This window comes from Melopsittacus undulatus, chromosome 17, assembly GCF_012275295.1.
Source record: "Melopsittacus undulatus isolate bMelUnd1 chromosome 17, bMelUnd1.mat.Z, whole genome shotgun sequence".
Taxonomy (NCBI): Eukaryota; Metazoa; Chordata; class Aves; order Psittaciformes; family Psittaculidae; genus Melopsittacus; species Melopsittacus undulatus.
In genome coordinates this window covers 4285604-4308231 of record NC_047543.1, presented here as the reverse complement: position 1 = coordinate 4308231, position 22628 = coordinate 4285604, and the positions used below count along the sequence as shown (strand labels likewise).

General features: G+C 79.8%; 1 protein-coding gene across 1 annotated transcript in view; it reads right to left on the bottom strand.

Moving 5' to 3' along the window:
- Positions 1–744: 744 nt before the first annotated feature.
- The window catches only part of LOC117437103 (nucleoredoxin-like protein 1), a 45345-nt gene continuing 23461 nt past the window's right edge, over positions 745–22628 (bottom strand). Inside the window, exon 2 of the mRNA XM_034070315.1 lies at positions 745–1274. Coding sequence (XP_033926206.1) covers positions 953–1274 — 322 coding nt within the window. The 3' untranslated portion in view covers positions 745–952. The remainder of the gene's footprint in view (positions 1275–22628) is intronic.

The window sequence follows — 22628 nt, the reverse complement described above, 5'->3', positions numbered from 1 at the left end:
TTATCTCCAACCTGAACTTCCCTGTTTCAGTCTGAACCCATCACCCCTTGTCCTATCCCTGATGCAGGCCCCCCTCCAGCATCCTTGCAACCCCTTTCAGGTAGGGGTCCACTTGTGCCCATCCATGCACAGCCTCCCTCCTCCAGCACCCCTCACCTGAAAGCACTTTTGGGTGTCTTGGTGCCTTTTCACCCTGCATCCCTGCATGGAGCATCCCCAAGGATGCACCCGGCTTGCTCTGCCTCAAGCCAAGTCCCTCCCAAGCATTTGGATGAGGGGATTTCTTCCCTGTAGGACTTGCTGGGTGAACAAAGGGAGGATGAAGGGAGAAAACAAGTGGAACCAGCCAGCCCTGCGTGGCCTCTGCCTGCCTTCAGCATCCCTGCTCTGCAGCCAGGCTGAGAGAGCTGGGCTGGTCCAGCCTGCAGAGGAGAAGGCTCCTGAAGGGGAGAGCTTAGAGCAGGTCCAGTGCCTAAAGGGGATGCAGGAGACCTGGAGAGGGGCTTGGGATGAGGGATGGAGAGGCAGGAAAATGGGAATGGCTTTAACCTGCTCTTCAACCTGCTCTTCCCTGGGGACACTGGGATGGGTTGGATGGAGAAGGTTTGGATGCCGCATCCCTGGCAGTGCTCAAAGCCAGGTTGGAGCAAGCTGCTCCAGTGGAAGGTGCAGGGGTTGGAGCTGGAGGAGCTTGAAGGTCCTTCCACCCCACCCCTCCCCCCCCCCGTTCCATAGCTCTGTGAATTCCCATTTTTTGAATTGTTTAGTGAGTTATTCCCCAAATTCTGGTCTTTTGCAGTTATTTTTCTTCTCCCTTTTTGTTTTTGGCAGATAAATGACAAAGATCTTGGGGTGAGCTTTTCACTGCCCCAGGTCCTAGGAGGATGCAGATGTTGCTGTCCTAGAGATGCTGGATAGGGGCATCAGCCCACACAGCCACTTCTCGGAGCCCCTATTCCAAGTCTTCGCCTTCCTCTTCCCTTTCCTTGTTCTTTGCCTCCATCTTCTTGTCCAGCTTGTACTTGAGGTGGCGAATGGGGTCCGTGATGCTTCTCCTGCTCCGCTTATCCCAATCCTCTGCCAGGAGGAAATTCCTGTCCACCAGCTCGGCAGCCTCCTGCCAGCTCTGGAAGCAAGCAGGGCCCATGCTCCGGATCTCCTCTACGGCATTCCAGACGATCACCTCCCCGTTTGGCTTCAGCACCACCACCGCTGGCACCTCGGAGATGGAGAAGCGCAGCTCCAGCTCCCTACAAGGCAAAGGGGGAATGAGCCTCAAGTAGGAAAGGGGACCGGATTGCTGCTCCTCATCCTCCCTGCTCCTCATCCTCCCTGCTCCTCATCCTCCCTGCTCCTCATCCTCCCTGCTCCTCATCCTCCCTGCTCCTCATCCTCCCTGCTCCTCATCCTCCCTGCTCCTCATCCTCCCTGCTCCTCATCCTCCCTACTCCTCATCCTCCCTGCTCCTCATCCTCATCATCCAATAGGATTCCCATGGGCATCCTGGCTATGCGGGGCCTCTTTGCTGACTGTCACCCACTCGTTTGCCCATCCCTGGTAAGTGAGCCTAATGGAGAGCTCGGTGGGGCGGCCGGGGCCGGGGGGGGCCTTGTTGCCCACGGCAACGGCCCTGGGGGCCGGGGGCAGAGAGTGAGGGGCGGGCGGGGGGCAGCGTTGCGAAGCCAGGCGTGCGCTGAACAGGCGCAGCACCAGTACCCCCTCCTGGCCCTCTGTGCGCGGGGGCCCGGCGTTCGGGTGGGTTGGCACGGCGCCCGGGCCCGGGTGGCCGGGGCCGGCCTTGTTGCCCACGGCAACGGCCCTGGGGGCCGGGGGCAGAGAGTGAGGGGCGGGCGGGGGGCAGCGTTGCGAAGCCAGGCGTGCGCTGAACAGGCGCAGCACCAGTACCCCCTCCTGGCCCTCCGGCCCCGGGCGCGGGGGCCCGGCGTTCGGGCGGGTTGGCAGGGCGCCCGGGCCCGGGCGGCCGGGGCCGGGGGGGGCCTTGTTGCCCCCGGCAACGGCCCTGGGGGCCGGGGGCAGAGAGTGAGGGGCGGGCGGGGGGCAGCGTTGCGAAGCCAGGCGTGCGCTGAACAGGCGCAGCACCAGTACCCCCTCCTGGCCCTCCGGCCCCGGGCGCGGGGGCCCGGCGTTCGGGCGGGTTGGCAGGGCGCCCGGGCCCGGGCGGCCGGGGCCGGGGGGGGGCCTTGTTGCCCACGGCAACGGCCCTGGGGGCCGGGGGCAGAGAGTGAGGGGCGGGCGGGGGGCAGCGTTGCGAAGCCAGGCGTGCGCTGAACAGGCGCAGCACCAGTACCCCCTCCTGGCCCTCCGGCCCCGGGCGCGGGGGCCCGGCGTTCGGGCGGGTTGGCAGGGCGCCCGGGCCCTGGGCGGCCGGGGCCGGGGGGGGCCTTGTTGCCCACGGCAACGGCCCTGGGGGCCGGGGGCAGAGAGTGAGGGGCGGGCGGGGGGCAGCGTTGCGAAGCCAGGCGTGCGCTGAACAGGCGCAGCACCAGTACCCCCTCCTGGCCCTCCGGCCCCGGGCGCGGGGGCCCGGCGTTCGGGCGGGTTGGCAGGGCGCCCGGGCCCGGGCGGCCGGGGCCGGGGGGGGCCTTGTTGCCCACGGCAACGGCCCTGGGGGCCGGGGGCAGAGAGTGAGGGGCGGGCGGGGGGCAGCGTTGCGAAGCCAGGCGTGCGCTGAACAGGCGCAGCACCAGTACCCCCTCCTGGCCCTCCGGCCCCGGGCGCGGGGGCCCGGCGTTCGGGCGGGTTGGCAGGGCGCCCGGGCCCGGGCGGCCGGGGCCGGGGGGGGCCTTGTTGCCCACGGCAACGGCCCTGGGGGCCGGGGGCAGAGAGTGAGGGGCGGGCGGGGGGCAGCGTTGCGAAGCCAGGCGTGCGCTGAACAGGCGCAGCACCAGTACCCCCTCCTGGCCCTCCGGCCCCGGGCGCGGGGGCCCGGCGTTCGGGCGGGTTGGCAGGGCGCCCGGGCCCGGGCGGCCGGGGCCGGGGGGGGCCTTGTTGCCCACGGCAACGGCCCTGGGGGCCGGGGGCAGAGAGTGAGGGGCGGGCGGGGGGCAGCGTTGCGAAGCCAGGCGTGCGCTGAACAGGCGCAGCACCAGTACCCCCTCCTGGCCCTCCGGCCCCGGGCGCGGGGGCCCGGCGTTCGGGCGGGTTGGCAGGGCGCCCGGGCCCGGGCGGCCGGGGCCGGGGGGGGCCTTGTTGCCCACGGCAACGGCCCTGGGGGCCGGGGGCAGAGAGTGAGGGGCGGGCGGGGGGCAGCGTTGCGAAGCCAGGCGTGCGCTGAACAGGCGCAGCACCAGTACCCCCTCCTGGCCCTCCGGCCCCGGGCGCGGGGGCCCGGCGTTCGGGCGGGTTGGCAGGGCGCCCGGGCCCGGGCGGCCGGGGCCGGGGGGGGCCTTGTTGCCCACGGCAACGGCCCTGGGGGCCGGGGGCAGAGAGTGAGGGGCGGGCGGGGGGCAGCGTTGCGAAGCCAGGCGTGCGCTGAACAGGCGCAGCACCAGTACCCCCTCCTGGCCCTCCGGCCCCGGGCGCGGGGGCCCGGCGTTCGGGCGGGTTGGCAGGGCGCCCGGGCCCGGGCGGCCGGGGCCGGGGGGGGCCTTGTTGCCCACGGCAACGGCCCTGGGGGCCGGGGGCAGAGAGTGAGGGGCGGGCGGGGGGCAGCGTTGCGAAGCCAGGCGTGCGCTGAACAGGCGCAGCACCAGTACCCCCTCCTGGCCCTCCGGCCCCGGGCGCGGGGGCCCGGCGTTCGGGCGGGTTGGCAGGGCGCCCGGGCCCGGGCGGCCGGGGCCGGGGGGGGCCTTGTTGCCCACGGCAACGGCCCTGGGGGCCGGGGGCAGAGAGTGAGGGGCGGGCGGGGGGCAGCGTTGCGAAGCCAGGCGTGCGCTGAACAGGCGCAGCACCAGTACCCCCTCCTGGCCCTCCGGCCCCGGGCGCGGGGGCCCGGCGTTCGGGCGGGTTGGCAGGGCGCCCGGGCCCGGGCGGCCGGGGCCGGGGGGGGCCTTGTTGCCCACGGCAACGGCCCTGGGGGCCGGGGGCAGAGAGTGAGGGGCGGGCGGGGGGCAGCGTTGCGAAGCCAGGCGTGCGCTGAACAGGCGCAGCACCAGTACCCCCTCCTGGCCCTCCGGCCCCGGGCGCGGGGGCCCGGCGTTCGGGCGGGTTGGCAGGGCGCCCGGGCCCGGGCGGCCGGGGCCGGGGGGGGCCTTGTTGCCCACGGCAACGGCCCTGGGGGCCGGGGGCAGAGAGTGAGGGGCGGGCGGGGGGCAGCGTTGCGAAGCCAGGCGTGCGCTGAACAGGCGCAGCACCAGTACCCCCTCCTGGCCCTCCGGCCCCGGGCGCGGGGGCCCGGCGTTCGGGCGGGTTGGCAGGGCGCCCGGGCCCGGGCGGCCGGGGCCGGGGGGGGCCTTGTTGCCCACGGCAACGGCCCTGGGGGCCGGGGGCAGAGAGTGAGGGGCGGGCGGGGGGCAGCGTTGCGAAGCCAGGCGTGCGCTGAACAGGCGCAGCACCAGTACCCCCTCCTGGCCCTCCGGCCCCGGGCGCGGGGGCCCGGCGTTCGGGCGGGTTGGCAGGGCGCCCGGGCCCGGGCGGCCGGGGCCGGGGGGGGCCTTGTTGCCCACGGCAACGGCCCTGGGGGCCGGGGGCAGAGAGTGAGGGGCGGGCGGGGGGCAGCGTTGCGAAGCCAGGCGTGCGCTGAACAGGCGCAGCACCAGTACCCCCTCCTGGCCCTCCGGCCCCGGGCGCGGGGGCCCGGCGTTCGGGCGGGTTGGCAGGGCGCCCGGGCCCGGGCGGCCGGGGCCGGGGGGGGCCTTGTTGCCCACGGCAACGGCCCTGGGGGCCGGGGGCAGAGAGTGAGGGGCGGGCGGGGGGCAGCGTTGCGAAGCCAGGCGTGCGCTGAACAGGCGCAGCACCAGTACCCCCTCCTGGCCCTCCGGCCCCGGGCGCGGGGGCCCGGCGTTCGGGCGGGTTGGCAGGGCGCCCGGGCCCGGGCGGCCGGGGCCGGGGGGGGCCTTGTTGCCCACGGCAACGGCCCTGGGGGCCGGGGGCAGAGAGTGAGGGGCGGGCGGGGGGCAGCGTTGCGAAGCCAGGCGTGCGCTGAACAGGCGCAGCACCAGTACCCCCTCCTGGCCCTCCGGCCCCGGGCGCGGGGGCCCGGCGTTCGGGCGGGTTGGCAGGGCGCCCGGGCCCGGGCGGCCGGGGCCGGGGGGGGCCTTGTTGCCCACGGCAACGGCCCTGGGGGCCGGGGGCAGAGAGTGAGGGGCGGGCGGGGGGCAGCGTTGCGAAGCCAGGCGTGCGCTGAACAGGCGCAGCACCAGTACCCCCTCCTGGCCCTCCGGCCCCGGGCGCGGGGGCCCGGCGTTCGGGCGGGTTGGCAGGGCGCCCGGGCCCGGGCGGCCGGGGCCGGGGGGGGCCTTGTTGCCCACGGCAACGGCCCTGGGGGCCGGGGGCAGAGAGTGAGGGGCGGGCGGGGGGCAGCGTTGCGAAGCCAGGCGTGCGCTGAACAGGCGCAGCACCAGTACCCCCTCCTGGCCCTCCGGCCCCGGGCGCGGGGGCCCGGCGTTCGGGCGGGTTGGCAGGGCGCCCGGGCCCGGGCGGCCGGGGCCGGGGGGGGCCTTGTTGCCCACGGCAACGGCCCTGGGGGCCGGGGGCAGAGAGTGAGGGGCGGGCGGGGGGCAGCGTTGCGAAGCCAGGCGTGCGCTGAACAGGCGCAGCACCAGTACCCCCTCCTGGCCCTCCGGCCCCGGGCGCGGGGGCCCGGCGTTCGGGCGGGTTGGCAGGGCGCCCGGGCCCGGGCGGCCGGGGCCGGGGGGGGCCTTGTTGCCCACGGCAACGGCCCTGGGGGCCGGGGGCAGAGAGTGAGGGGCGGGCGGGGGGCAGCGTTGCGAAGCCAGGCGTGCGCTGAACAGGCGCAGCACCAGTACCCCCTCCTGGCCCTCCGGCCCCGGGCGCGGGGGCCCGGCGTTCGGGCGGGTTGGCAGGGCGCCCGGGCCCGGGCGGCCGGGGCCGGGGGGGGCCTTGTTGCCCACGGCAACGGCCCTGGGGGCCGGGGGCAGAGAGTGAGGGGCGGGCGGGGGGCAGCGTTGCGAAGCCAGGCGTGCGCTGAACAGGCGCAGCACCAGTACCCCCTCCTGGCCCTCCGGCCCCGGGCGCGGGGGCCCGGCGTTCGGGCGGGTTGGCAGGGCGCCCGGGCCCGGGCGGCCGGGGCCGGGGGGGGCCTTGTTGCCCACGGCAACGGCCCTGGGGGCCGGGGGCAGAGAGTGAGGGGCGGGCGGGGGGCAGCGTTGCGAAGCCAGGCGTGCGCTGAACAGGCGCAGCACCAGTACCCCCTCCTGGCCCTCCGGCCCCGGGCGCGGGGGCCCGGCGTTCGGGCGGGTTGGCAGGGCACCCGGGCCCGGGCGGCCGGGGCCGGGGGGGGCCTTGTTGCCCACGGCAACGGCCCTGGGGGCCGGGGGCAGAGAGTGAGGGGCGGGCGGGGGGCAGCGTTGCGAAGCCAGGCGTGCGCTGAACAGGCGCAGCACCAGTACCCCCTCCTGGCCCTCCGGCCCCGGGCGCGGGGGCCCGGCGTTCGGGCGGGTTGGCAGGGCGCCCGGGCCCGGGCGGCCGGGGCCGGGGGGGGGCCTTGTTGCCCACGGCAACGGCCCTGGGGGCCGGGGGCAGAGAGTGAGGGGCGGGCGGGGGGCAGCGTTGCGAAGCCAGGCGTGCGCTGAACAGGCGCAGCACCAGTACCCCCTCCTGGCCCTCCGGCCCCGGGCGCGGGGGCCCGGCGTTCGGGCGGGTTGGCAGGGCGCCCGGGCCCGGGCGGCCGGGGCCGGGGGGGGCCTTGTTGCCCACGGCAACGGCCCTGGGGGCCGGGGGCAGAGAGTGAGGGGCGGGCGGGGGGCAGCGTTGCGAAGCCAGGCGTGCGCTGAACAGGCGCAGCACCAGTACCCCCTCCTGGCCCTCCGGCCCCGGGCGCGGGGGCCCGGCGTTCGGGCGGGTTGGCAGGGCGCCCGGGCCCGGGCGGCCGGGGCCGGGGGGGGCCTTGTTGCCCACGGCAACGGCCCTGGGGGCCGGGGGCAGAGAGTGAGGGGCGGGCGGGGGGCAGCGTTGCGAAGCCAGGCGTGCGCTGAACAGGCGCAGCACCAGTACCCCCTCCTGGCCCTCCGGCCCCGGGCGCGGGGGCCCGGCGTTCGGGCGGGTTGGCAGGGCGCCCGGGCCCGGGCGGCCGGGGCCGGGGGGGGCCTTGTTGCCCACGGCAACGGCCCTGGGGGCCGGGGGCAGAGAGTGAGGGGCGGGCGGGGGGCAGCGTTGCGAAGCCAGGCGTGCGCTGAACAGGCGCAGCACCAGTACCCCCTCCTGGCCCTCCGGCCCCGGGCGCGGGGGCCCGGCGTTCGGGCGGGTTGGCAGGGCGCCCGGGCCCGGGCGGCCGGGGCCGGGGGGGGCCTTGTTGCCCACGGCAACGGCCCTGGGGGCCGGGGGCAGAGAGTGAGGGGCGGGCGGGGGGCAGCGTTGCGAAGCCAGGCGTGCGCTGAACAGGCGCAGCACCAGTACCCCCTCCTGGCCCTCCGGCCCCGGGCGCGGGGGCCCGGCGTTCGGGCGGGTTGGCAGGGCGCCCGGGCCCGGGCGGCCGGGGCCGGGGGGGGCCTTGTTGCCCACGGCAACGGCCCTGGGGGCCGGGGGCAGAGAGTGAGGGGCGGGCGGGGGGCAGCGTTGCGAAGCCAGGCGTGCGCTGAACAGGCGCAGCACCAGTACCCCCTCCTGGCCCTCCGGCCCCGGGCGCGGGGGCCCGGCGTTCGGGCGGGTTGGCAGGGCGCCCGGGCCCGGGCGGCCGGGGCCGGGGGGGGCCTTGTTGCCCACGGCAACGGCCCTGGGGGCCGGGGGCAGAGAGTGAGGGGCGGGCGGGGGGCAGCGTTGCGAAGCCAGGCGTGCGCTGAACAGGCGCAGCACCAGTACCCCCTCCTGGCCCTCCGGCCCCGGGCGCGGGGGCCCGGCGTTCGGGCGGGTTGGCAGGGCGCCCGGGCCCGGGCGGCCGGGGCCGGGGGGGGCCTTGTTGCCCACGGCAACGGCCCTGGGGGCCGGGGGCAGAGAGTGAGGGGCGGGCGGGGGGCAGCGTTGCGAAGCCAGGCGTGCGCTGAACAGGCGCAGCACCAGTACCCCCTCCTGGCCCTCCGGCCCCGGGCGCGGGGGCCCGGCGTTCGGGCGGGTTGGCAGGGCGCCCGGGCCCGGGCGGCCGGGGCCGGGGGGGGCCTTGTTGCCCACGGCAACGGCCCTGGGGGCCGGGGGCAGAGAGTGAGGGGCGGGCGGGGGGCAGCGTTGCGAAGCCAGGCGTGCGCTGAACAGGCGCAGCACCAGTACCCCCTCCTGGCCCTCCGGCCCCGGGCGCGGGGGCCCGGCGTTCGGGCGGGTTGGCAGGGCGCCCGGGCCCGGGCGGCCGGGGCCGGGGGGGGCCTTGTTGCCCACGGCAACGGCCCTGGGGGCCGGGGGCAGAGAGTGAGGGGCGGGCGGGGGGCAGCGTTGCGAAGCCAGGCGTGCGCTGAACAGGCGCAGCACCAGTACCCCCTCCTGGCCCTCCGGCCCCGGGCGCGGGGGCCCGGCGTTCGGGCGGGTTGGCAGGGCGCCCGGGCCCGGGCGGCCGGGGCCGGGGGGGGCCTTGTTGCCCACGGCAACGGCCCTGGGGGCCGGGGGCAGAGAGTGAGGGGCGGGCGGGGGGCAGCGTTGCGAAGCCAGGCGTGCGCTGAACAGGCGCAGCACCAGTACCCCCTCCTGGCCCTCCGGCCCCGGGCGCGGGGGCCCGGCGTTCGGGCGGGTTGGCAGGGCGCCCGGGCCCGGGCGGCCGGGGCCGGGGGGGGCCTTGTTGCCCACGGCAACGGCCCTGGGGGCCGGGGGCAGAGAGTGAGGGGCGGGCGGGGGGCAGCGTTGCGAAGCCAGGCGTGCGCTGAACAGGCGCAGCACCAGTACCCCCTCCTGGCCCTCCGGCCCCGGGCGCGGGGGCCCGGCGTTCGGGCGGGTTGGCAGGGCGCCCGGGCCCGGGCGGCCGGGGCCGGGGGGGGGCCTTGTTGCCCACGGCAACGGCCCTGGGGGCCGGGGGCAGAGAGTGAGGGGCGGGCGGGGGGCAGCGTTGCGAAGCCAGGCGTGCGCTGAACAGGCGCAGCACCAGTACCCCCTCCTGGCCCTCCGGCCCCGGGCGCGGGGGCCCGGCGTTCGGGCGGGTTGGCAGGGCGCCCGGGCCCGGGCGGCCGGGGCCGGGGGGGGCCTTGTTGCCCACGGCAACGGCCCTGGGGGCCGGGGGCAGAGAGTGAGGGGCGGGCGGGGGGCAGCGTTGCGAAGCCAGGCGTGCGCTGAACAGGCGCAGCACCAGTACCCCCTCCTGGCCCTCCGGCCCCGGGCGCGGGGGCCCGGCGTTCGGGCGGGTTGGCAGGGCGCCCGGGCCCGGGCGGCCGGGGCCGGGGGGGGCCTTGTTGCCCACGGCAACGGCCCTGGGGGCCGGGGGCAGAGAGTGAGGGGCGGGCGGGGGGCAGCGTTGCGAAGCCAGGCGTGCGCTGAACAGGCGCAGCACCAGTACCCCCTCCTGGCCCTCCGGCCCCGGGCGCGGGGGCCCGGCGTTCGGGCGGGTTGGCAGGGCGCCCGGGCCCGGGCGGCCGGGGCCGGGGGGGGCCTTGTTGCCCACGGCAACGGCCCTGGGGGCCGGGGGCAGAGAGTGAGGGGCGGGCGGGGGGCAGCGTTGCGAAGCCAGGCGTGCGCTGAACAGGCGCAGCACCAGTACCCCCTCCTGGCCCTCCGGCCCCGGGCGCGGGGGCCCGGCGTTCGGGCGGGTTGGCAGGGCGCCCGGGCCCGGGCGGCCGGGGCCGGGGGGGGCCTTGTTGCCCACGGCAACGGCCCTGGGGGCCGGGGGCAGAGAGTGAGGGGCGGGCGGGGGGCAGCGTTGCGAAGCCAGGCGTGCGCTGAACAGGCGCAGCACCAGTACCCCCTCCTGGCCCTCCGGCCCCGGGCGCGGGGGCCCGGCGTTCGGGCGGGTTGGCAGGGCGCCCGGGCCCGGGCGGCCGGGGCCGGGGGGGGCCTTGTTGCCCACGGCAACGGCCCTGGGGGCCGGGGGCAGAGAGTGAGGGGCGGGCGGGGGGCAGCGTTGCGAAGCCAGGCGTGCGCTGAACAGGCGCAGCACCAGTACCCCCTCCTGGCCCTCCGGCCCCGGGCGCGGGGGCCCGGCGTTCGGGCGGGTTGGCAGGGCGCCCGGGCCCGGGCGGCCGGGGCCGGGGGGGGCCTTGTTGCCCACGGCAACGGCCCTGGGGGCCGGGGGCAGAGAGTGAGGGGCGGGCGGGGGGCAGCGTTGCGAAGCCAGGCGTGCGCTGAACAGGCGCAGCACCAGTACCCCCTCCTGGCCCTCCGGCCCCGGGCGCGGGGGCCCGGCGTTCGGGCGGGTTGGCAGGGCGCCCGGGCCCGGGCGGCCGGGGCCGGGGGGGGCCTTGTTGCCCACGGCAACGGCCCTGGGGGCCGGGGGCAGAGAGTGAGGGGCGGGCGGGGGGCAGCGTTGCGAAGCCAGGCGTGCGCTGAACAGGCGCAGCACCAGTACCCCCTCCTGGCCCTCCGGCCCCGGGCGCGGGGGCCCGGCGTTCGGGCGGGTTGGCAGGGCGCCCGGGCCCGGGCGGCCGGGGCCGGGGGGGGCCTTGTTGCCCACGGCAACGGCCCTGGGGGCCGGGGGCAGAGAGTGAGGGGCGGGCGGGGGGCAGCGTTGCGAAGCCAGGCGTGCGCTGAACAGGCGCAGCACCAGTACCCCCTCCTGGCCCTCCGGCCCCGGGCGCGGGGGCCCGGCGTTCGGGCGGGTTGGCAGGGCGCCCGGGCCCGGGCGGCCGGGGCCGGGGGGGGCCTTGTTGCCCACGGCAACGGCCCTGGGGGCCGGGGGCAGAGAGTGAGGGGCGGGCGGGGGGCAGCGTTGCGAAGCCAGGCGTGCGCTGAACAGGCGCAGCACCAGTACCCCCTCCTGGCCCTCCGGCCCCGGGCGCGGGGGCCCGGCGTTCGGGCGGGTTGGCAGGGCGCCCGGGCCCGGGCGGCCGGGGCCGGGGGGGGCCTTGTTGCCCACGGCAACGGCCCTGGGGGCCGGGGGCAGAGAGTGAGGGGCGGGCGGGGGGCAGCGTTGCGAAGCCAGGCGTGCGCTGAACAGGCGCAGCACCAGTACCCCCTCCTGGCCCTCCGGCCCCGGGCGCGGGGGCCCGGCGTTCGGGCGGGTTGGCAGGGCGCCCGGGCCCGGGCGGCCGGGGCCGGGGGGGGCCTTGTTGCCCACGGCAACGGCCCTGGGGGCCGGGGGCAGAGAGTGAGGGGCGGGCGGGGGGCAGCGTTGCGAAGCCAGGCGTGCGCTGAACAGGCGCAGCACCAGTACCCCCTCCTGGCCCTCCGGCCCCGGGCGCGGGGGCCCGGCGTTCGGGCGGGTTGGCAGGGCGCCCGGGCCCGGGCGGCCGGGGCCGGGGGGGGCCTTGTTGCCCACGGCAACGGCCCTGGGGGCCGGGGGCAGAGAGTGAGGGGCGGGCGGGGGGCAGCGTTGCGAAGCCAGGCGTGCGCTGAACAGGCGCAGCACCAGTACCCCCTCCTGGCCCTCCGGCCCCGGGCGCGGGGGCCCGGCGTTCGGGCGGGTTGGCAGGGCGCCCGGGCCCGGGCGGCCGGGGCCGGGGGGGGCCTTGTTGCCCACGGCAACGGCCCTGGGGGCCGGGGGCAGAGAGTGAGGGGCGGGCGGGGGGCAGCGTTGCGAAGCCAGGCGTGCGCTGAACAGGCGCAGCACCAGTACCCCCTCCTGGCCCTCCGGCCCCGGGCGCGGGGGCCCGGCGTTCGGGCGGGTTGGCAGGGCGCCCGGGCCCGGGCGGCCGGGGCCGGGGGGGGCCTTGTTGCCCACGGCAACGGCCCTGGGGGCCGGGGGCAGAGAGTGAGGGGCGGGCGGGGGGCAGCGTTGCGAAGCCAGGCGTGCGCTGAACAGGCGCAGCACCAGTACCCCCTCCTGGCCCTCCGGCCCCGGGCGCGGGGGCCCGGCGTTCGGGCGGGTTGGCAGGGCGCCCGGGCCCGGGCGGCCGGGGCCGGGGGGGGCCTTGTTGCCCACGGCAACGGCCCTGGGGGCCGGGGGCAGAGAGTGAGGGGCGGGCGGGGGGCAGCGTTGCGAAGCCAGGCGTGCGCTGAACAGGCGCAGCACCAGTACCCCCTCCTGGCCCTCCGGCCCCGGGCGCGGGGGCCCGGCGTTCGGGCGGGTTGGCAGGGCGCCCGGGCCCGGGCGGCCGGGGCCGGGGGGGGCCTTGTTGCCCACGGCAACGGCCCTGGGGGCCGGGGGCAGAGAGTGAGGGGCGGGCGGGGGGCAGCGTTGCGAAGCCAGGCGTGCGCTGAACAGGCGCAGCACCAGTACCCCCTCCTGGCCCTCCGGCCCCGGGCGCGGGGGCCCGGCGTTCGGGCGGGTTGGCAGGGCGCCCGGGCCCGGGCGGCCGGGGCCGGGGGGGGCCTTGTTGCCCACGGCAACGGCCCTGGGGGCCGGGGGCAGAGAGTGAGGGGCGGGCGGGGGGCAGCGTTGCGAAGCCAGGCGTGCGCTGAACAGGCGCAGCACCAGTACCCCCTCCTGGCCCTCCGGCCCCGGGCGCGGGGGCCCGGCGTTCGGGCGGGTTGGCAGGGCGCCCGGGCCCGGGCGGCCGGGGCCGGGGGGGGCCTTGTTGCCCACGGCAACGGCCCTGGGGGCCGGGGGCAGAGAGTGAGGGGCGGGCGGGGGGCAGCGTTGCGAAGCCAGGCGTGCGCTGAACAGGCGCAGCACCAGTACCCCCTCCTGGCCCTCCGGCCCCGGGCGCGGGGGCCCGGCGTTCGGGCGGGTTGGCAGGGCGCCCGGGCCCGGGCGGCCGGGGCCGGGGGGGGCCTTGTTGCCCACGGCAACGGCCCTGGGGGCCGGGGGCAGAGAGTGAGGGGCGGGCGGGGGGCAGCGTTGCGAAGCCAGGCGTGCGCTGAACAGGCGCAGCACCAGTACCCCCTCCTGGCCCTCCGGCCCCGGGCGCGGGGGCCCGGCGTTCGGGCGGGTTGGCAGGGCGCCCGGGCCCGGGCGGCCGGGGCCGGGGGGGGCCTTGTTGCCCACGGCAACGGCCCTGGGGGCCGGGGGCAGAGAGTGAGGGGCGGGCGGGGGGCAGCGTTGCGAAGCCAGGCGTGCGCTGAACAGGCGCAGCACCAGTACCCCCTCCTGGCCCTCCGGCCCCGGGCGCGGGGGCCCGGCGTTCGGGCGGGTTGGCAGGGCGCCCGGGCCCGGGCGGCCGGGGCCGGGGGGGGCCTTGTTGCCCACGGCAACGGCCCTGGGGGCCGGGGGCAGAGAGTGAGGGGCGGGCGGGGGGCAGCGTTGCGAAGCCAGGCGTGCGCTGAACAGGCGCAGCACCAGTACCCCCTCCTGGCCCTCCGGCCCCGGGCGCGGGGGCCCGGCGTTCGGGCGGGTTGGCAGGGCGCCCGGGCCCGGGCGGCCGGGGCCGGGGGGGGCCTTGTTGCCCACGGCAACGGCCCTGGGGGCCGGGGGCAGAGAGTGAGGGGCGGGCGGGGGGCAGCGTTGCGAAGCCAGGCGTGCGCTGAACAGGCGCAGCACCAGTACCCCCTCCTGGCCCTCCGGCCCCGGGCGCGGGGGCCCGGCGTTCGGGCGGGTTGGCAGGGCGCCCGGGCCCGGGCGGCCGGGGCCGGGGGGGGCCTTGTTGCCCACGGCAACGGCCCTGGGGGCCGGGGGCAGAGAGTGAGGGGCGGGCGGGGGGCAGCGTTGCGAAGCCAGGCGTGCGCTGAACAGGCGCAGCACCAGTACCCCCTCCTGGCCCTCCGGCCCCGGGCGCGGGGGCCCGGCGTTCGGGCGGGTTGGCAGGGCGCCCGGGCCCGGGCGGCCGGGGCCGGGGGGGGCCTTGTTGCCCACGGCAACGGCCCTGGGGGCCGGGGGCAGAGAGTGAGGGGCGGGCGGGGGGCAGCGTTGCGAAGCCAGGCGTGCGCTGAACAGGCGCAGCACCAGTACCCCCTCCTGGCCCTCCGGCCCCGGGCGCGGGGGCCCGGCGTTCGGGCGGGTTGGCAGGGCGCCCGGGCCCGGGCGGCCGGGGCCGGGGGGGGCCTTGTTGCCCACGGCAACGGCCCTGGGGGCCGGGGGCAGAGAGTGAGGGGCGGGCGGGGGGCAGCGTTGCGAAGCCAGGCGTGCGCTGAACAGGCGCAGCACCAGTACCCCCTCCTGGCCCTCCGGCCCCGGGCGCGGGGGCCCGGCGTTCGGGCGGGTTGGCAGGGCGCCCGGGCCCGGGCGGCCGGGGCCGGGGGGGGCCTTGTTGCCCACGGCAACGGCCCTGGGGGCCGGGGGCAGAGAGTGAGGGGCGGGCGGGGGGCAGCGTTGCGAAGCCAGGCGTGCGCTGAACAGGCGCAGCACCAGTACCCCCTCCTGGCCCTCCGGCCCCGGGCGCGGGGGCCCGGCGTTCGGGCGGGTTGGCAGGGCGCCCGGGCCCGGGCGGCCGGGGCCGGGGGGGGCCTTGTTGCCCACGGCAACGGCCCTGGGGGCCGGGGGCAGAGAGTGAGGGGCGGGCGGGGGGCAGCGTTGCGAAGCCAGGCGTGCGCTGAACAGGCGCAGCACCAGTACCCCCTCCTGGCCCTCCGGCCCCGGGCGCGGGGGCCCGGCGTTCGGGCGGGTTGGCAGGGCGCCCGGGCCCGGGCGGCCGGGGCCGGGGGGGGCCTTGTTGCCCACGGCAACGGCCCTGGGGGCCGGGGGCAGAGAGTGAGGGGCGGGCGGGGGGCAGCGTTGCGAAGCCAGGCGTGCGCTGAACAGGCGCAGCACCAGTACCCCCTCCTGGCCCTCCGGCCCCGGGCGCGGGGGCCCGGCGTTCGGGCGGGTTGGCAGGGCGCCCGGGCCCGGGCGGCCGGGGCCGGGGGGGGCCTTGTTGCCCACGGCAACGGCCCTGGGGGCCGGGGGCAGAGAGTGAGGGGCGGGCGGGGGGCAGCGTTGCGAAGCCAGGCGTGCGCTGAACAGGCGCAGCACCAGTACCCCCTCCTGGCCCTCCGGCCCCGGGCGCGGGGGCCCGGCGTTCGGGCGGGTTGGCAGGGCGCCCGGGCCCGGGCGGCCGGGGCCGGGGGGGGCCTTGTTGCCCACGGCAACGGCCCTGGGGGCCGGGGGCAGAGAGTGAGGGGCGGGCGGGGGGCAGCGTTGCGAAGCCAGGCGTGCGCTGAACAGGCGCAGCACCAGTACCCCCTCCTGGCCCTCCGGCCCCGGGCGCGGGGGCCCGGCGTTCGGGCGGGTTGGCAGGGCGCCCGGGCCCGGGCGGCCGGGGCCGGGGGGGGCCTTGTTGCCCACGGCAACGGCCCTGGGGGCCGGGGGCAGAGAGTGAGGGGCGGGCGGGGGGCAGCGTTGCGAAGCCAGGGGTGCGCTGAACAGGCGCAGCACCAGTACCCCCTCCTGGCCCTCCGGCCCCGGGCGCGGGGGCCCGGCGTTCGGGCGGGTTGGCAGCGCGCCCGGGCCCGGGCGGCCGGGGCCGGGGGGGGCCTTGTTGCCCACGGCAACGGCCCTGGGGGCCGGGGGCAGAGAGTGAGGGGCGGGCGGGGGGCAGCGTTGCGAAGCCAGGCGTGCGCTGAACAGGCGCAGCACCAGTACCCCCTCCTGGCCCTCCGGCCCCGGGCGCGGGGGCCCGGCGTTCGGGCGGGTTGGCAGGGCGCCCGGGCCCGGGCGGCCGGGGCCGGGGGGGGCCTTGTTGCCCACGGCAACGGCCCTGGGGGCCGGGGGCAGAGAGTGAGGGGCGGGCGGGGGGCAGCGTTGCGAAGCCAGGCGTGCGCTGAACAGGCGCAGCACCAGTACCCCCTCCTGGCCCTCCGGCCCCGGGCGCGGGGGCCCGGCGTTCGGGCGGGTTGGCAGGGCGCCCGGGCCCGGGCGGCCGGGGCCGGGGGGGGGCCTTGTTGCCCACGGCAACGGCCCTGGGGGCCGGGGGCAGAGAGTGAGGGGCGGGCGGGGGGCAGCGTTGCGAAGCCAGGCGTGCGCTGAACAGGCGCAGCACCAGTACCCCCTCCTGGCCCTCCGGCCCCGGGCGCGGGGGCCCGGCGTTCGGGCGGGTTGGCAGGGCGCCCGGGCCCGGGCGGCCGGGGCCGGGGGGGGCCTTGTTGCCCACGGCAACGGCCCTGGGGGCCGGGGGCAGAGAGTGAGGGGCGGGCGGGGGGCAGCGTTGCGAAGCCAGGCGTGCGCTGAACAGGCGCAGCACCAGTACCCCCTCCTGGCCCTCCGGCCCCGGGCGCGGGGGCCCGGCGTTCGGGCGGGTTGGCAGGGCGCCCGGGCCCGGGCGGCCGGGGCCGGGGGGGGCCTTGTTGCCCACGGCAACGGCCCTGGGGGCCGGGGGCAGAGAGTGAGGGGCGGGCGGGGGGCAGCGTTGCGAAGCCAGGCGTGCGCTGAACAGGCGCAGCACCAGTACCCCCTCCTGGCCCTCCGGCCCCGGGCGCGGGGGCCCGGCGTTCGGGCGGGTTGGCAGGGCGCCCGGGCCCGGGCGGCCGGGGCCGGGGGGGGCCTTGTTGCCCACGGCAACGGCCCTGGGGGCCGGGGGCAGAGAGTGAGGGGCGGGCGGGGGGCAGCGTTGCGAAGCCAGGCGTGCGCTGAACAGGCGCAGCACCAGTACCCCCTCCTGGCCCTCCGGCCCCGGGCGCGGGGGCCCGGCGTTCGGGCGGGTTGGCAGGGCGCCCGGGCCCGGGCGGCCGGGGCCGGGGGGGGCCTTGTTGCCCACGGCAACGGCCCTGGGGGCCGGGGGCAGAGAGTGAGGGGCGGGCGGGGGGCAGCGTTGCGAAGCCAGGCGTGCGCTGAACAGGCGCAGCACCAGTACCCCCTCCTGGCCCTCCGGCCCCGGGCGCGGGGGCCCGGCGTTCGGGCGGGTTGGCAGGGCGCCCGGGCCCGGGCGGCCGGGGCCGGGGGGGGCCTTGTTGCCCACGGCAACGGCCCTGGGGGCCGGGGGCAGAGAGTGAGGGGCGGGCGGGGGGCAGCGTTGCGAAGCCAGGCGTGCGCTGAACAGGCGCAGCACCAGTACCCCCTCCTGGCCCTCCGGCCCCGGGCGCGGGGGCCCGGCGTTCGGGCGGGTTGGCAGGGCGCCCGGGCCCGGGCGGCCGGGGCCGGGGGGGGCCTTGTTGCCCACGGCAACGGCCCTGGGGGCCGGGGGCAGAGAGTGAGGGGCGGGCGGGGGGCAGCGTTGCGAAGCCAGGCGTGCGCTGAACAGGCGCAGCACCAGTACCCCCTCCTGGCCCTCCGGCCCCGGGCGCGGGGGCCCGGCGTTCGGGCGGGTTGGCAGGGCGCCCGGGCCCGGGCGGCCGGGGCCGGGGGGGGCCTTGTTGCCCACGGCAACGGCCCTGGGGGCCGGGGGCAGAGAGTGAGGGGCGGGCGGGGGGCAGCGTTGCGAAGCCAGGCGTGCGCTGAACAGGCGCAGCACCAGTACCCCCTCCTGGCCCTCCGGCCCCGGGCGCGGGGGCCCGGCGTTCGGGCGGGTTGGCAGGGCGCCCGGGCCCGGGCGGCCGGGGCCGGGGGGGGCCTTGTTGCCCACGGCAACGGCCCTGGGGGCCGGGGGCAGAGAGTGAGGGGCGGGCGGGGGGCAGCGTTGCGAAGCCAGGCGTGCGCTGAACAGGCGCAGCACCAGTACCCCCTCCTGGCCCTCCGGCCCCGGGCGCGGGGGCCCGGCGTTCGGGCGGGTTGGCAGGGCGCCCGGGCCCGGGCGGCCGGGGCCGGGGGGGGCCTTGTTGCCCACGGCAACGGCCCTGGGGGCCGGGGGCAGAGAGTGAGGGGCGGGCGGGGGGCAGCGTTGCGAAGCCAGGCGTGCGCTGAACAGGCGCAGCACCAGTACCCCCTCCTGGCCCTCCGGCCCCGGGCGCGGGGGCCCGGCGTTCGGGCGGGTTGGCAGGGCGCCCGGGCCCGGGCGGCCGGGGCCGGGGGGGGCCTTGTTGCCCACGGCAACGGCCCTGGGGGCCGGGGGCAGAGAGTGAGGGGCGGGCGGGGGGCAGCGTTGCGAAGCCAGGCGTGCGCTGAACAGGCGCAGCACCAGTACCCCCTCCTGGCCCTCCGGCCCCGGGCGCGGGGGCCCGGCGTTCGGGCGGGTTGGCAGGGCGCCCGGGCCCGGGCGGCCGGGGCCGGGGGGGGCCTTGTTGCCCACGGCAACGGCCCTGGGGGCCGGGGGCAGAGAGTGAGGGGCGGGCGGGGGGCAGCGTTGCGAAGCCAGGCGTGCGCTGAACAGGCGCAGCACCAGTACCCCCTCCTGGCCCTCCGGCCCCGGGCGCGGGGGCCCGGCGTTCGGGCGGGTTGGCAGGGCGCCCGGGCCCGGGCGGCCGGGGCCGGGGGGGGCCTTGTTGCCCACGGCAACGGCCCTGGGGGCCGGGGGCAGAGAGTGAGGGGCGGGCGGGGGGCAGCGTTGCGAAGCCAGGCGTGCGCTGAACAGGCGCAGCACCAGTACCCCCTCCTGGCCCTCCGGCCCCGGGCGCGGGGGCCCGGCGTTCGGGCGGGTTGGCAGGGCGCCCGGGCCCGGGCGGCCGGGGCCGGGGGGGGCCTTGTTGCCCACGGCAACGGCCCTGGGGGCCGGGGGCAGAGAGTGAGGGGCGGGCGGGGGGCAGCGTTGCGAAGCCAGGCGTGCGCTGAACAGGCGCAGCACCAGTACCCCCTCCTGGCCCTCCGGCCCCGGGCGCGGGGGCCCGGCGTTCGGGCGGGTTGGCAGGGCGCCCGGGCCCGGGCGGCCGGGGCCGGGGGGGGCCTTGTTGCCCACGGCAACGGCCCTGGGGGCCGGGGGCAGAGAGTGAGGGGCGGGCGGGGGGCAGCGTTGCGAAGCCAGGCGTGCGCTGAACAGGCGCAGCACCAGTACCCCCTCCTGGCCCTCCGGCCCCGGGCGCGGGGGCCCGGCGTTCGGGCGGGTTGGCAGGGCGCCCGGGCCCGGGCGGCCGGGGCCGGGGGGGGCCTTGTTGCCCACGGCAACGGCCCTGGGGGCCGGGGGCAGAGAGTGAGGGGCGGGCGGGGGGCAGCGTTGCGAAGCCAGGCGTGCGCTGAACAGGCGCAGCACCAGTACCCCCTCCTGGCCCTCCGGCCCCGGGCGCGGGGGCCCGGCGTTCGGGCGGGTTGGCAGGGCGCCCGGGCCCGGGCGGCCGGGGCCGGGGGGGGCCTTGTTGCCCACGGCAACGGCCCTGGGGGCCGGGGGCAGAGAGTGAGGGGCGGGCGGGGGGCAGCGTTGCGAAGCCAGGCGTGCGCTGAACAGGCGCAGCACCAGTACCCCCTCCTGGCCCTCCGGCCCCGGGCGCGGGGGCCCGGCGTTCGGGCGGGTTGGCAGGGCGCCCGGGCCCGGGCGGCCGGGGCCGGGGGGGGCCTTGTTGCCCACGGCAACGGCCCTGGGGGCCGGGGGCAGAGAGTGAGGGGCGGGCGGGGGGCAGCGTTGCGAAGCCAGGCGTGCGCTGAACAGGCGCAGCACCAGTACCCCCTCCTGGCCCTCCGGCCCCGGGCGCGGGGGCCCGGCGTTCGGGCGGGTTGGCAGGGCGCCCGGGCCCGGGCGGCCGGGGCCGGGGGGGGCCTTGTTGCCCACGGCAACGGCCCTGGGGGCCGGGGGCAGAGAGTGAGGGGCGGGCGGGGGGCAGCGTTGCGAAGCCAGGCGTGCGCTGAACAGGCGCAGCACCAGTACCCCCTCCTGGCCCTCCGGCCCCGGGCGCGGGGGCCCGGCGTTCGGGCGGGTTGGCAGGGCGCCCGGGCCCGGGCGGCCGGGGCCGGGGGGGGCCTTGTTGCCCACGGCAACGGCCCTGGGGGCCGGGGGCAGAGAGTGAGGGGCGGGCGGGGGGCAGCGTTGCGAAGCCAGGCGTGCGCTGAACAGGCGCAGCACCAGTACCCCCTCCTGGCCCTCCGGCCCCGGGCGCGGGGGCCCGGCGTTCGGGCGGGTTGGCAGGGCGCCCGGGCCCGGGCGGCCGGGGCCGGGGGGGGCCTTGTTGCCCACGGCAACGGCCCTGGGGGCCGGGGGCAGAGAGTGAGGGGCGGGCGGGGGGCAGCGTTGCGAAGCCAGGCGTGCGCTGAACAGGCGCAGCACCAGTACCCCCTCCTGGCCCTCCGGCCCCGGGCGCGGGGGCCCGGCGTTCGGGCGGGTTGGCAGGGCGCCCGGGCCCGGGCGGCCGGGGCCGGGGGGGGCCTTGTTGCCCACGGCAACGGCCCTGGGGGCCGGGGGCAGAGAGTGAGGGGCGGGCGGGGGGCAGCGTTGCGAAGCCAGGCGTGCGCTGAACAGGCGCAGCACCAGTACCCCCTCCTGGCCCTCCGGCCCCGGGCGCGGGGGCCCGGCGTTCGGGCGGGTTGGCAGGGCGCCCGGGCCCGGGCGGCCGGGGCCGGGGGGGGCCTTGTTGCCCACGGCAACGGCCCTGGGGGCCGGGGGCAGAGAGTGAGGGGCGGGCGGGGGGCAGCGTTGCGAAGCCAGGCGTGCGCTGAACAGGCGCAGCACCAGTACCCCCTCCTGGCCCTCCGGCCCCGGGCGCGGGGGCCCGGCGTTCGGGCGGGTTGGCAGGGCGCCCGGGCCCGGGCGGCCGGGGCCGGGGGGGGCCTTGTTGCCCACGGCAACGGCCCTGGGGGCCGGGGGCAGAGAGTGAGGGGCGGGCGGGGGGCAGCGTTGCGAAGCCAGGCGTGCGCTGAACAGGCGCAGCACCAGTACCCCCTCCTGGCCCTCCGGCCCCGGGCGCGGGGGCCCGGCGTTCGGGCGGGTTGGCAGGGCGCCCGGGCCCGGGCGGCCGGGGCCGGGGGGGGCCTTGTTGCCCACGGCAACGGCCCTGGGGGCCGGGGGCAGAGAGTGAGGGGCGGGCGGGGGGCAGCGTTGCGAAGCCAGGCGTGCGCTGAACAGGCGCAGCACCAGTACCCCCTCCTGGCCCTCCGGCCCCGGGCGCGGGGGCCCGGCGTTCGGGCGGGTTGGCAGGGCGCCCGGGCCCGGGCGGCCGGGGCCGGGGGGGGCCTTGTTGCCCACGGCAACGGCCCTGGGGGCCGGGGGCAGAGAGTGAGGGGCGGGCGGGGGGCAGCGTTGCGAAGCCAGGCGTGCGCTGAACAGGCGCAGCACCAGTACCCCCTCCTGGCCCTCCGGCCCCGGGCGCGGGGGCCCGGCGTTCGGGCGGGTTGGCAGGGCGCCCGGGCCCGGGCGGCCGGGGCCGGGGGGGGCCTTGTTGCCCACGGCAACGGCCCTGGGGGCCGGGGGCAGAGAGTGAGGGGCGGGCGGGGGGCAGCGTTGCGAAGCCAGGCGTGCGCTGAACAGGCGCAGCACCAGTACCCCCTCCTGGCCCTCCGGCCCCGGGCGCGGGGGCCCGGCGTTCGGGCGGGTTGGCAGGGCGCCCGGGCCCGGGCGGCCGGGGCCGGGGGGGGCCTTGTTGCCCACGGCAACGGCCCTGGGGGCCGGGGGCAGAGAGTGAGGGGCGGGCGGGGGGCAGCGTTGCGAAGCCAGGCGTGCGCTGAACAGGCGCAGCACCAGTACCCCCTCCTGGCCCTCCGGCCCCGGGCGCGGGGGCCCGGCGTTCGGGCGGGTTGGCAGGGCGCCCGGGCCCGGGCGGCCGGGGCCGGGGGGGGCCTTGTTGCCCACGGCAACGGCCCTGGGGGCCGGGGGCAGAGAGTGAGGGGCGGGCGGGGGGCAGCGTTGCGAAGCCAGGCGTGCGCTGAACAGGCGCAGCACCAGTACCCCCTCCTGGCCCTCCGGCCCCGGGCGCGGGGGCCCGGCGTTCGGGCGGGTTGGCAGGGCGCCCGGGCCCGGGCGGCCGGGGCCGGGGGGGGCCTTGTTGCCCACGGCAACGGCCCTGGGGGCCGGGGGCAGAGAGTGAGGGGCGGGCGGGGGGCAGCGTTGCGAAGCCAGGCGTGCGCTGAACAGGCGCAGCACCAGTACCCCCTCCTGGCCCTCCGGCCCCGGGCGCGGGGGCCCGGCGTTCGGGCGGGTTGGCAGGGCGCCCGGGCCCGGGCGGCCGGGGCCGGGGGGGGCCTTGTTGCCCACGGCAACGGCCCTGGGGGCCGGGGGCAGAGAGTGAGGGGCGGGCGGGGGGCAGCGTTGCGAAGCCAGGCGTGCGCTGAACAGGCGCAGCACCAGTACCCCCTCCTGGCCCTCCGGCCCCGGGCGCGGGGGCCCGGCGTTCGGGCGGGTTGGCAGGGCGCCCGGGCCCGGGCGGCCGGGGCCGGGGGGGGCCTTGTTGCCCACGGCAACGGCCCTGGGGGCCGGGGGCAGAGAGTGAGGGGCGGGCGGGGGGCAGCGTTGCGAAGCCAGGCGTGCGCTGAACAGGCGCAGCACCAGTACCCCCTCCTGGCCCTCCGGCCCCGGGCGCGGGGGCCCGGCGTTCGGGCGGGTTGGCAGGGCGCCCGGGCCCGGGCGGCCGGGGCCGGGGGGGGCCTTGTTGCCCACGGCAACGGCCCTGGGGGCCGGGGGCAGAGAGTGAGGGGCGGGCGGGGGGCAGCGTTGCGAAGCCAGGCGTGCGCTGAACAGGCGCAGCACCAGTACCCCCTCCTGGCCCTCCGGCCCCGGGCGCGGGGGCCCGGCGTTCGGGCGGGTTGGCAGGGCGCCCGGGCCCGGGCGGCCGGGGCCGGGGGGGGCCTTGTTGCCCACGGCAACGGCCCTGGGGGCCGGGGGCAGAGAGTGAGGGGCGGGCGGGGGGCAGCGTTGCGAAGCCAGGCGTGCGCTGAACAGGCGCAGCACCAGTACCCCCTCCTGGCCCTC